General features: G+C 41.7%; 1 protein-coding gene across 1 annotated transcript in view; it reads right to left on the bottom strand.

Annotated features, from left to right (window-relative positions):
• CORO2A (coronin 2A) overlaps positions 1–14,040 on the bottom strand; it is a 237,248-nt gene that overhangs the window by 52,219 nt on the left and 170,989 nt on the right. The window contains exons 4-6 of the mRNA XM_082263489.1: positions 7,655–7,804; positions 6,181–6,360; positions 1,264–1,380 (exon numbers count right to left, since the gene is read on the bottom strand). Of these exons, the coding sequence (XP_082119615.1) occupies positions 1,264–1,380; positions 6,181–6,360; positions 7,655–7,804 (447 nt within the window). The remainder of the gene's footprint in view (positions 1–1,263; positions 1,381–6,180; positions 6,361–7,654; positions 7,805–14,040) is intronic.

Consider the following 14,040-nt stretch of genomic DNA (forward strand, 5'->3'; position numbering starts at 1 on the left):
GGCAAGTGCTGATGCAATCAGGGTTTATAAGAGGCAGCAGTCTGCACATGTCCAAGATGGCTGCCAACAGGAGGGTAAGGTAAGACCTTGACAGGTAGGGGGTGAGTGTGCGCGTTCCACTAACGAGCCAGCTCTGCTCGATCAGCAGACTATCGATTGCCCATGCTCACTTCATCCAGCTAACAGTGCGTTCATGAGTGTTTTTGTATTTTGCCGGGAGTAATCTATTGGCTGGCACCCGCTAATCGTCCGGAACACACGCAGGGCAGGGCTCTATGTAAACAAGGCACAGCCCTGTCCTGTCAGCAGGGAAGTAATAGATTTTCTTACCCTGCAAAGCATATAGTACATATAAACACAGGCATTCTCACTGAACTTCTGGAGAGAGTTTGCTGCACTGAAAGTAAAGGGGCTGAATAATTTTGCACGCCCAATTTTTCAGTTTTTTATTTGTTAACAAAGTTTGAAATATCCAATAAATTTCGTTCCACTTCATGATTGTCTCCCACTTGTTGATTCTTCACAAAAAATTACAGTTTTATATCTTTATGTTTGAAGCCTGAAATGTGGCAAAAGGTCAAAAAGTTCAAGGGGGCCGAATACTTTCGCAAAGCACTGTATCTTGTGCAGAAAGCAGAGCTGTGGGAAGGATGCATCAGGCTCCACCCACTACAGGCTGCCTGCAGAAAACTAGAGGGGAGGAGTAAAAATACAAGACCAGTCACACTGTTCAAAGAGAGAGGGAGCTCCTGCACAAAAACAAAGTTAAATGCTGAATTACTGCACAGACCTGGAAGAAGAAATACATGAAGCGCATAAATATTCAAGTAAGAATACACATTTAGACAATATTTGCTTTTTCTGGAGTTCAGATTTAAAGCAACAAGTATGAAAATAAATCTAAAATACAAAAAGCATTCTAACAGTGATGATCCAGAATAAGCCAAACGAAAACTTGATTGAAACACATGCTAAATGACTGTCAGAGGGGCTAATATAAAATTCAATGTAATGAAAACCATGGGGCCCTTGACTTTACTAGAGCCCTTGGCCCTGGATAGTTTTAGGTCAACACTGCTTATAAGACAAATCAACAGGAAGCAATGTATGCTTGTACGTGAGTTTACAGGCACACATACATACACCAATAAGAATATATGCTAAGCAGTCTATCCCGATAACTTTGTAAAGTGCGGCTTCATTGACCTAACTACTTGCCGTTGGCAGTATCATCTCTACTACGCAGTAGTATATTTTACATACCTGATCCCAAAGGGCAACTTGTCTATTGTTCCATCGAGATGCTCCAGTAGATATAATTTTTTTCATGTTTCCTAGAAACAAAACTTTACTGGCTCTATGAGTTTTGCCATCAGATTCCTGTAACAAAAAAAAAAAAAATATTTTAAGATAAGACAAAAAATACTAAACCATCTATAATTTAAAGCTGTTTAAGCATCTAAACACAGATACAAATACCATAATCTGCTATTGAGCTTTAAAAAAAGTATAAAACATCACTTTATTAGCTTAAAGGAGGAGTTCACCATTTTTCCCCTAAAATCCAGCTCCTCTATGTAACAATATACCATTATTATACATCGCTTGCGGAAAAATGAAAGCTTTCTTTGATTTTCAGAACAAGGCCTTACCTTACCCCTTCCTGTGTTTCATAGAAAGCTTCATGACATTCTGGTATGCAGATTTAGGACATAGAAACCAGAAAGACAAAGGAAGCAGTTTACCAGCTGACCTCATTAGCACACACCCTGCACCCATCATCTAGGTTTGCACGGCATCCCTCCACGCATCCATTTGACTGGCTTGTCAATGTAAGCTGCCACAGCTGCATGGCATCTCCAGCGTCCCTCCAGATGGGCCCGGGCTGCATGCTAAATTCTCTAGGGCCGCATGCAGTCTGTGGGCTGGACACCCTTGATGTAGTGCAAAGGCCTGCCTGATTGAATACAGGGTGAATGGATAGATAGGAGGGTCCTCCTATTTCATAGTTGTGGTAAATCTAAAATGTAGCACTACTCCCATGGGAGCTGCTGAGTGTGGGTTCCCCTGGGTTACCATTAGCAACAGTAGGACATTTAAGCATGTTTCCAAGTGTGATTACCTCAGATAAGAACCAGTCCAGTTTCTTTGGTTTTTAGGGTTTATTGAGAACTTGGATAGGAGAAGGGATGAGTGGGATACTCCAACAACTGAACTATGCACAAAATAGGCAGGGACTATACAGAACAACTGATTGAGGGCTCTTTCACACGGGCGGTCCGATCAGATACGCCTGTCAGTTTTTTAGGCGGATCTGATCGGATCCTCCATGCAGCTCTATGGGGCAGCGGGTGTCAGCGGAGGTCACCTCCGCTGACACCCGCTGCCATCCGCATCCGATCCTGTGCTGAAATCTGGACGGATGGAAACCCTATTTTTCCATCCGTTCAGTAATCGGAGCGGAGCGGATCTGATGAGAGCGGACAAGCGGTCCGCTCTCCTCCGATCCCCCATAGAGGGCAGCGGGTGCTGAGACACCTCCCTCTCCGCTCTGCAAGCGGAGACGGAGCTGTCATCCGCCCGGCTCAGCGGGGATCGCGGATCGATCCCCGCTGAGCAACACGGATCCGCCTGCGGAGGCGGACCGTGTGAAAGAAGCCGGCCGCATGCAGTCTGCGGGCTGGACACCCTTGATGTAGTGCAAAGGCCTGCCTGATTGAATACAGGGTGAATGGATAGATAGGAGGGTCCTCCTATTTCATAGTTGTGGTAAATCTAAAATGTAGCACTACTCCCATGGGAGCTGCTGAGTGTGGGTTCCCCTGGGTTACCATTAGCAACAGTAGGACATTTAAGCATGTTTCCAAGTGTGATTACCTCAGATAAGAACCAGTCCAGTTTCTTTGGTTTTTAGGGTTTATTGAGAACTTGGATAGGAGAAGGGATGAGTGGGATACTCCAACAACTGAACTATGCACAAAATAGGCAGGGACTATACAGAACAACTGATTGACACTGGTTAACGCTGACTGACGCTGGTCACAGCTAGGCAGCTTACTTTAGGTTCCCTTTTGACTGTGAAAAGTCCTTTAAGCTCCCTAAGGTACTCCTTCCTGAGGTAGCTGGCTTGTAGTGTAGACTGTACTGCTGAGACACTTCAGGGCCCTTCCTGGCGCCCTCTTTATTCCCTATTCTTCAGGGCTTCATAGCTTGGCAACCCCTTTACTGTAACATCCCAGGTTAGCTGGCTCTCTGATCCCCTTGACCTTTCTGGAGTGCCCCCCCTGTCTTAGGCAGACCCCTGGGCAGATCTTGAGTACTCACAACACTGGTTTTCCAGAAGAATCCTGCCCCACAGCTCCACTTGGTCAGTACACTGGATCCTCTACAGCAGTGGTCCTCAACTCTGGTCCTCAGGGCCCACTAACAGGCCAGATTTGCAGGCTAGAGATGCAGGCTAGAGTACTGCAGGCTAGAGTACTGCAATCACTGAGCAGCAAATTATATCACCTGGGATGGATTTCAGTTATCTTGCAAACCTGGCCTGTTAGTGGGCTCTGAGGACCAGGGTTGAGGACCACTGCTCTACAGCATAGCTCATCCCCTGGTCCCTAGGCCGACTGCCTGGACCACCTTCCTCAGCAACAGGAGGAGAGACAGCCGTCACCCTCCTCCTGGGACCTGGCTTCCTGCCCAAAGACACCCTGTCACATGCACCCCTCCTATTTATGTGCAATCCCAGGATGCATTGCAGGAATGCCCTCCCACTGGAACGGACATAAAACAGAGTGTGCCACTGGCTAGGTTTCCTCCACTGTCAAATGAGCTCCCTCATTGGCTGCAGTGGGGACACTCCCTCAGACCCAGTGAATCACACTTGGAAACATGTGACAGGTTGACAGATCAGACCCTCCTGATAAGCAGAACAGGGTCACAGATATGTTTTGCCTAGCACCTACCTAGGAGGGTGCTACATAAAGTGATTCGACTATGTCATTTTTGTATTTCAAATATTCACAAAAATAAGCCAATAAAAAAATAGAAAAACTATTTCTTTCTCAAAAAGGATTTTAAATTTGTGTCCCAATACCTCTTTAACTGTCAGGAATATGCCAGACATATGCAGAAACCTCAATTCTACCTTCTCCATGTGACCACCACCCACTTTTTAGTATGGCATAGCTCTGTGGTCTCCACACTCTAAACAAAGAGCCAGTTTAAGGTCCTTTAGGGAGTTGAAAATGTCTTGATGCCAGTAGTAGTACAAAAATTACATAACGCCTGTGGTCAGGAGGAGGAGGAATAGTGCCCCATCATTGGGATGGAGAGTAGTGTTCCGTCACTGGTACCAGTAGGACGAACGATGCGCTATTGTTGGTGTCAGTGGGAGGAACAGTGTCCCGACGTAGGTGTTAGTGGGTGGGAGGACTAGTGCTATAGTGCCCCACTGTTGATATGAATGGGAGAAATTATGCCCCACTTATGATATCAGTGGGAAGAATAGTGCCATGTATAAGTCAGATGAATAGAGCATCAAGGCCAGATAAAAGCAAGCAGTGGGCCACAGTTTGGAGACCACTGACATAGAACAGGAACTTCCCATCTTCTCTGCTTGCCTAGTGCTGCCAATCAGCAACATTTAACAAACGAAATGCACACAGATGCAACTTTTTTGAAAGCACCAAGCCTTCTACTATATATATTATTGTTGAAGGTGTGAAGCCCTACACAGCATATTAGCTGTTCTTCCATTGCAACGAAAGTAGTTAAAATGCGGTTTGGTTGTTTTAAATGATTTCAGCCTATCCCCAACAGTCTCCTGGCTTTTAAATTACAGGGGAATGTTATCAACGAAAACAATATAATATTACTAACCGCAAAAAGAGGTTTTAGATTTTTTTTTTTTTACTGCTAGCTCATATGTACCACTATAATCTCTCGTAGCGCCACATCTTTATAATTATAATTAACACTAAAATAACTTGCAAAGGACTGCCAAGCAAATATTAATTTGCATGACATGCAAAACTACTGGAGTATATTATAGCGCTGCTTGTGGAGGACATTAAGAGGTTAGTGGTGGAAGATATTATGCCCCTTAAAACAATTGCAACAGAGAACTTGCCATTTTTAAAAAGCAACACTGGTATGTAATTATTTTATTACACATTGCATCTGCTTATGAAAGCCACTAATGCCTCGTTTCCACTGAGCGGAACGGTTCGGGTCGGTACAGTTTGGAAGGGTTAGAATGGTCCGGTCTATTCAGGTGAGCGTTTCCACTGCAAGTCGGGCCACCAGGGACCATGCGGGGTTTACACCAAATGAGGTGTTTGTTTTGCTCTTTCATTTGACGTGAGCATTGATGGTTTCCTGTCCGCCAATCAGAGGACTCTATCGTGTGACGCCAGTAGCTCCGCCCTAACCGTACCGTACCATTTCCTATGGCCCTACATCTGAAGCAGGACCAGGAATGGTGCGGTTTGGTTCGGTTGTATGGGCCACTTTCATAATGGAAACACTCAAATTAGCGTACCGTACCGAACCGACCCGAACCGATCCGCTCAGTGGAAACGAGGCATTACTGGCTAACTGAAAACTAACGGTGTTCCTTGCAGTACACAGAAAGGCATTCAAGGAGTCTTTTTATAAATGTTTTTACACATGATTCGCACAGCTTTCACCTAAGAGGTACATATTTTTCTGATGTGTCAATCTGTGGAGAAAGCTGTGTGAATTTTAAAGGGAAAACATTTAGGCCCCTTTCCAATCCAATCCAGTCCACCTGTCTGTTTTTTAGGAAGACCCGATCAGACTCTCCTTTCTTCTCTATGAAGCAGCGGGTATAAATGGACATGTGTTAGTTTACGAACACTTACATCCAATCTGATCCACTAAAAACAGATGGATGGGGATCTGTTCCCCTCTGTCTGGGCCATATGGACAGCCAGTCTATTTACATCTGACCACCCATAGAGGAGAGCAGGCTGTGTCTGTATCTGCCTGCTCAGAGGGGATCAGTGGATACATCCCCCGCTTACCAAGGTATAGGCCGCCCTGTGTAAAAGGGGCCTTATAAATAGACCCCTCCATTTTGTGATGCATAGTGAAGGGTGACGAGTGCAATAAACAGTTGCTGTCACTATTACATCTAAAGAAAATTACAGTGATTATACAAACCTGTAATACACGCCCATTATGGGGATCAATTATTCTAATTTTTCTGTCTTTGCAAGAAGTTGCCATAAGACCTCCATTTGTGTTGAATGACATGGAAAGAATTACATCTTTATGACACTCTATTGTCCTGACTGGACTATGAATTACTGGATCATCATTTTCAAGGTTCCATATCATGATCTGCAAGAGGAAATATATTTTATATGAACAAGGCACAAATGTAAAATAATACAAATACCCTACTTTATCTTTACAGCTATGTGGCTTAATATGACCCAGGAACCTAAAAAAGGGAAATTGGTAACCTTTCAACACTACCTGGAAGTCTCAAATCTGAAGGTGCCTACACTGGGTACCTCCTGTTGGATTAATTAAAGCAGTTATAAACCCCAAAACAATAATTTAATATACAGTATTGCAGCTTACCAATCCTCAAATATGGTGGCTGCATTAGTTTTCTTTAGGCCTTTTCCGCTTTATTTTCACATGGTGATCTGGTTAGTAATTCACCTCTGGTCTTAGGGTGTCTCCACTCCACTGGATGGAAGAGCAATGGAGCGACCCTTGTACAACAGTATTTTTAATTTGGGGAAAGGGTAGTATTAGGTAAGCCATGCATTATGCAATTTTCTTTCCTTCGACCACAGGTTGAAGGAAATAAAATTGCTTGATTCCCCCATTAACACTGAATCCCTCCTGAAGCACTAATGTGTTCTGCCAGCAGGGGGCATTCCTAACTGGTACATCACTGTTGGTGGGTATATTGTACTGAAGAAGATTGATGGATTGACTTCGGTTCAAACAGCCTGCTCACTGATGGATCAAAATTCAATCCATCTATGGCCGCCTTTAGGGCTCATGCACGCTGCATCTCAAAGAAGCTGCTCCTACAGGCTTGAGCTTTTTTTAGCTCTCATTTTTTTCTGCCTGGAAACTCCCTGTTAGCCAATGTGTTCATGCACACTATGACTTTTTCAGGGGTTTACAGGCATATGCTCTTACAGAGAGGAGTGCACACAAGCGCAGCTATAGACTGGTACACTGCTGACCCAAGATATGACCTGGGTAAGCGGTGGCAAGGCGATATAGCTAAAAAATGACTTGCCTTTATGAAACCACTTTATTTTTCATATTTTTTTTATGCCAAGATTGTTTTTTTTCAGGTTAGAGCATTTTGTAGCTTCAAAAATACAGTTAGAAAAGCAATAATTATGCACATGCATAACAGGGCAAATGTTATTAAATTGTGAATTCAAACAATCTATGGTGACATTTAGATCAAATTGTCAGTATATGACAGCATGCAAAATACCAAAATAAGTACCAGTTGTGTTTAGCTACTTGGAAAAAAACTACTACAAAATAGATGCATGTGACAGCACTGACCAATCAGAAGGGCATCCAGGAGTGCCTAGAGAAAGAAAATAACAAACCCCAGAACTACTGCAACATAATACAACATAAAGATGCTTACCTTATAATCATATGCAGTGCTGAAAAGAATATTGCTTGCTGTGGGATGCCATTCAATAAGACCAACTCTCCTGGAATGGCCCAGAAGCTCTTTCCTGGCATTCGTAATATTCTTGGTTGAGTAAGGCTTTGGAATGTCCCAAATTTTTACCTATTGAATGAACAGGACAAAAAAATAAGAAGGTTTTACACCCTTTTTTTATCCAACAATTAGAAGATTTAGATATCCATCTTCCCAATTTAGAGCTTCTCAATTCAATATACATAACCAGAAAATACAATTTACTGAAATGATATACCCACCTGCACCTTCACCTAACCACCCTGACTGGTAATTTGTAGTGCTATACCAATGATGCTGCTCATCTTCAAGAGCTTGTGATCTGTGCTTACATTAGAGATTAAATAGCTGGTAGGCTGCTTAATCTTTCTTGGAAGTGGAGAAAAGGGGGGCTGAGTTTCCTTATTCAAGGATTTTAGTGCTTCTGCTATGAACTTTGAGATGAACTACTACACAGTGCCTGCAGCTACAGAGATTAGTGCAAGCTTGTTTGAAAACTCAGCTTGTAAAACGGTCTATGCATTATTTGGGTATATCAATCGCAGCAGATCAGAAAAGATTGTACTCGAAAAATTATGAACAAATGTTAAAAGCTTTACAAAAAGATCTGATTAGATGGCGACGGATTTCTCCTGCGTTGTTAGGGAGGATAAATGTTTTACAAATTAACGCATCCCCTCGAATCTTGTATCTTTCTCATACAGTCCCTCTAGCTCTCCCAAATTTAGACGCATATGTAACATGTTCACGGATTACATATGGCTATCAAAAAAAAAAACTAGAATATCTTTCTCTACCTTACAGAATCTCAAAAGCGAGGGGGGGGGGGGGGGGAGGTCAGTTTTATTATAAAGCTATGATGTTAGTAAGGATTTTAAGCTGGAATCATTACGAGGGTGCCAGAAGCATATAAGGGTCGGTCGGTCGGACAGGGTATATCTCAGTTAACAAATGCCACCCACATTGAAGGTTTGGGACAGACTAAATATTACAGGGAAATTGGCCCCTGTAGTGTCCCCGCTTGCTACATTGGGAGGATTTAACTGGTTTGCCCTGGGAGAAGACATCTCTTTTTTTGGTACTTGGGGTAGGGGCCATATAAAAGATGTGCCCCAGGGGGCTATCCAATCGTGCTTAATGAACTACGGCAACCATTCGCCTACTTTCAAATGGATTTTTGGAGACTCCTACAGCTCACACATTGTTTCCAAACTTTAGGTACTCCCCCCTGTCCGAAGATGTGCACTAGTAATTCTAAAGACCCATCTCCTATCTAAACTATATCAACTCCTCTTATCACTATATTTACCCGAGGAATTACCTTTCTGGAGTGAGTGGGAGAGAACTTGACCAAGAAGTCCCACCTAGTAATAAGCTAAAAATCTTCATGATCACTTACTCTACATCTATTAGTATAAAATTGCAAGAATTAAATTACACATTTTTATCTAGGTGGTACAGAACCCCAGTGAAATTAGCACGTATGAGTCAGGGGCATTGTTGGAGAGGCTGTACTCCATCGGGAACACTTATGCATTTATGGTGGCAATATCCCAAAATATTGGAAGATATTTTAACATGAATAAACAGAATATCACCTTTTCCAGTTAGTAAGGACCCTCTTCAAATTTGATTTCATAACACAGCAATATCAGTCAAAAATTATAAGAAAGGTTTACTACCTTTCCTTCTAGATACAACAAAAAGTCTTATACCATGATCCTAGAGGAACGATAAATGTCCCACACTGCATGAATGGAATATAGAGGTAGACAGGATTATAGAGGCAGAAAACTGGGTCCATAAGTGTAAGGTGAGTTATGAGAAATTTTATAAGATGTGGGCAATATGGATGTAAATTAGAGAGAAGGTATGGGACGATTGGAATATTGTTAATGAATACCAACATTCCTCTACTGAAGAAGTTATTCTTAGGGGTTGAAACTTACATTGCGTAAACACCCCCCTTCCTTTCTCTCTTTTCTTCTTCCATTTTTCTACAAGTACATTTAGAGGGTAATTAATTTGAATGTTGTATTTGGAATACATAGTGGTATTAATTGTTGCAATTTGATTTGATGCAATATTCCTCCCACCTTTTTTTTCCTTTTTTTTTTTTAGTGATGATAATGGGTGTTTTTGTAAAACTGTATTGTAATCTTATATTGGAAAAATAATAGAGAGATTATATTAAAAAAAAAAAAAAAAAAAAAAAAAAAAAAGAACAATCAGTTTGTGCTCATAAGGAATATGTATATGTTTAAATGCCTATAGCTTGGCTGCAGGTTCCCTTTACAGTCCACTTTTTTGCTATTTTTGGTTGAACTGCCAGGAGATGTTGCCATATTGATGCATAACAACAACAACATTTTATTTTCGCTATTGGCATTGCATACAGGGTGAAGGAATTAGAAGCTTAGTACATGCAAATTTGAGAAAGTGATTTTTAGCATAACAGCACCCAAAATTCTGCGCCCTTTTCCTAAACTAGGCTATGGTAATCTGAAGTACTAAACAGTTCATGAAGATAAAAATCAGGTAATACTACATTTTCTTAACCCCTTTATGACCTCATAACACATATATACGTGGCATCCAGGAAGTGGGCTTTAATCATGGGCATGTATATGTGTTCATCAGTTTGTGGACTGAGGAATCTGTTGACAGGCTGGACAATAAAAAAAAACAAAAAACTGTATGGTCAGCTTTAGAAACTCTGTTCACGAAAACTTGTAATTGGTGATCATGAGGCTTCAGTCTGTTAGAAAACTTTTCAGATTCATCAGTACTGAGATAGTAAAGAAAAGGTCTGTGTGGGCATTTTGCTAAGCCTTTTTTGGCAAATTTTCCCATAACAAAACATATCAACATTTAAACAGAGCCATGATCATTCTTTGAGAATAGTGAGAGGCACATCACACGAAAAAGGGTATATTTGGTATGTATTTTACTGCACTTATAATGTGCTCAAAACGAAGGAAACTTGTTAGTGTTGAATACAACAATCTATATTATGTACATCGAATTATTATTATATATATTTTTTTTTTCATTTTTAAACACCCAAAATAAGAATATTAAAATCTCTAAAATCACTAAGTTTTAATATGTTAATGTAATTTTTAAATTCCCCATTAATATTTACAGTATAGAGCTGAAGCTTTTGTTATAATACCTGGTGGGATGGAAAGTCCTTGTTTATAGAACTTTTTGGTATAGGTTGACACGTGTACCTGTCTACTAATTGTGCTCCTGAGTTTTTACTCTTTCATAGAGGCTTTTTAATGGAGACAACCAGGACAGAAAAGGAAAATAATTCTCCAAAAGGGACACAGACAACTGTAAAAACATTAATTTTACAAGAGTTTGGGCAATTTTATCCTTCCATAGCTTCTACTGCACATCGCCAATCATAGGCAGTGAGGCATTTCCCGGTCCACAGCTGCACAGTTGGCAGGATTGCTCAGGTGGGTTGGGACTACTAACCCAAACACGCCTGAGCCCATCATTACTCTTCCACACTTCCTGCCAAGTTGACAACATTATTCTTAGGAAAGGAATTTAGGAGAGTTCTCCTCAATAATGTCTACAAAAGCAATAAACCTGTAAGAGGCTCTTACTTTTCCCTATTTTATCCAAAACAAATTTTTAAAAACGTGTGGCTGGAGTTCTACTTTTGTACTGTGAAGAGATAAGACCTCTAATGTTTTTACAGCAGTCCTGTGTCCCTCCTGGGGTGATTCACCCAATTTCTTCCTAGTCACCTTTGTCACTGGAACTGAAAGGAATGGGAACAGAAGGTGGGGGGGGGGGGGGGGGGATCTTTTAATGTTGTCACCTGTTACAGTGACACTTATTGGGACCTGTGTCAACTGGCAAATGCAGGGTACTTTTGATATCACTTTGAGATGCGTATCACCCTCCTCTAGTTAGCCTATTAGGTAAATTTTGTTTTTAGCTTCACTGTAGTCAGTGGAGCAGTAATCTATTGTTTTTGTCTGTCCAGAGTTTCCTAGCTGGGTGTTTGATTTCTCTCACCTGCTTCCGGAAGAAGCTTTCAAAATATAGGACAGGAAGAGTCAAATTTCCAGTAGGAATATTTATCATGCCTCAGCCAATCCCTGGAAGGAGACGACCAGAAGTTGGCTGAGGGGGTGATAAATGTTTGGGAGGCCTTTCTAGGGTGGGTTCCAGGGAGACAATGAGACAAGAAATTACAGTCTGGGCCTCAGCATGTGCTGAGCTGTGGGCCTGGAGAAGATTAGTAATTCATTTTTTCTGGAGGGCACTGTCCTGAAGTCCTGGTCTGCAGAAGTATCCTTTGTATCCCTCACTGAGGATCTACCTGAGGAAGCTGGGTGGCAGACATCTTCTATGACATTGTGAGTAAGACCCGTGTTTGGGACTATAGTGTCTGCCTGCAGGTATAAGGATTTGTGCTAGAAAAGTGTCCTTTTTTATCGTTATGGAGAATCCTCAACCACTGAATTTCTCTCCTGTTTCAAATTGCTCAGCAATAATTTCTAAAAAGACACCCTCTCCGAGGGTTAGCGCTACAGATGCTTCTGAGATCAGAGTCAACTGACAGGTGCAGTTGACCTCCTTTTGACCTGCTACAGGCCAATTCTTGCATTCTTAGAGATTTGAATGGAAAAGCAGTTATGAAGCAAAAAACACAAGCCCATCACCACTAGTCCTAAGGGATCTTCTCTCATTTTGGAAAGATCTCCTTTGACTTTAAAGTTGTAAAGTTCAGACGAAAAAAATGGTTTTAATTATTCCCTACTCTATATAAACAAAATTATTGTGACTTTTAATATAGTATAATAATATATTTGCCATTCCAAAGTAAGACGTATGTCGCCTTCAGAGCTTAGTGGCTGTGAATATTTTTTTGAGCGAATGGTTCGGGCCGAGCAAAAGTTCGGCCCGAACATCGCCTGTTCGGCAAGCCCCCAAATTTGCAGGGCACTCCGCGGGAAGGCTTTACCAATTAGGGCAGACAGCACTGTCAGAGCCCTGATTGGACAAAGTGATGATGATATTTTCCAATCAAGGCTCATTGTCCCACCGCACACTATAAAAGGTTCCGTCTCACAGGAGGCTTTTGCAATGTGTTGTTGGAGTGGCAATAGATAGAGCAGGGCTCAGTTTGCTACTAGCGAGTAAGTGTGTTCACTTACTGCGACTTACTGAGTGTAGAGTGGTAGCGTAGTGTTAGTATAGTGCGAGTATAGAGTGTGAGTATAGTGGAGTGTCAGTGTGGTGAGTTAGCGTAGTGCAGTGTTAAACACAGCATTACATAACATTTAGTACTATATACTTTTTTTTTTTGGTTGCTGCATGGTTTTTTTTTTTGTTTTGTCCCCTGCCTGCCCCCTTTTTTTATAAATTGTCAGCCACAGTTTATCTGACTTTTTTTTTAGACGCTGACATTCCTTTTTTATTTTTTTCATAGCTTTTTACCTTTCTGTCAGCGTCAGTCCTCAATTTACAGTGCACCAAACACACACCACTTTTCATTCAATAAAGTGCATCCAAATAAACATTTACCAATTTCTATTCAATTTAGGCTAAAAGCCCCCATCCCCCTACCATTTATGTCTGCGAGGCCAGCAAGGAGAGGCAGACGTTCATATGCCACTATGAGGGGACCAGCAGCGTCTGTGTCAACACGCAAAGGCACACATTTGCCTGTTTTGTAAGGTTTGGTATGCTATCTAGCTGCAGCATGCAGAGTAGGTGGTGGACTGGCTTACTAAACCATCCGCATCCTCCATGATCCAAGCTGACACTAGTGAGCAGTCCAGAGTGGTTTATTCTGCCTCTAGAAGGTTACGGGGTAAAGGCACCACCAACTCCCAAAGACCAATTTTTACACAACTGTGTGACAGGGGCATTAAATTAAAATTTTTTACAGCAAGGCCTATTCTTGCTTTCATCAAGAGTACCTCCAGAGGGTTATAGTGGGAAGGCGCCACCAACACCCAAAAATAATTTTTTTTGCAACGGTTTGACAGGGGCATCAAATTTCAGTTATTTACAGCAAGGCCAATTCTTGTTTTCATCAAGAAAGCTTGCAGGGAAAATCAATTTAAATGTCATTTTTTTCCCTTTATAAATGTCAGTTTTGCTGCAGCAGATTCTTTACATGGTACGTCACTTTACAGGCAGACTAAGGGGACCCCCCAGGCACTATATTTAAAGGAATTTTTCCTTTTTATTGTTTCACTTTAAGCATCAATAAAAACATTTTTAGAACTTTTTTTGCATTGGTACATGTCCCCGAAGGCAGTAGCCGGGCCCATACCCTTTTTTTATGGCCA

Source organism: Pelophylax lessonae (genome assembly GCF_965119305.1).
Source record: "Pelophylax lessonae genome assembly, chromosome: 1".
NCBI classification, from domain to species: domain Eukaryota; kingdom Metazoa; phylum Chordata; class Amphibia; order Anura; family Ranidae; genus Pelophylax; species Pelophylax lessonae.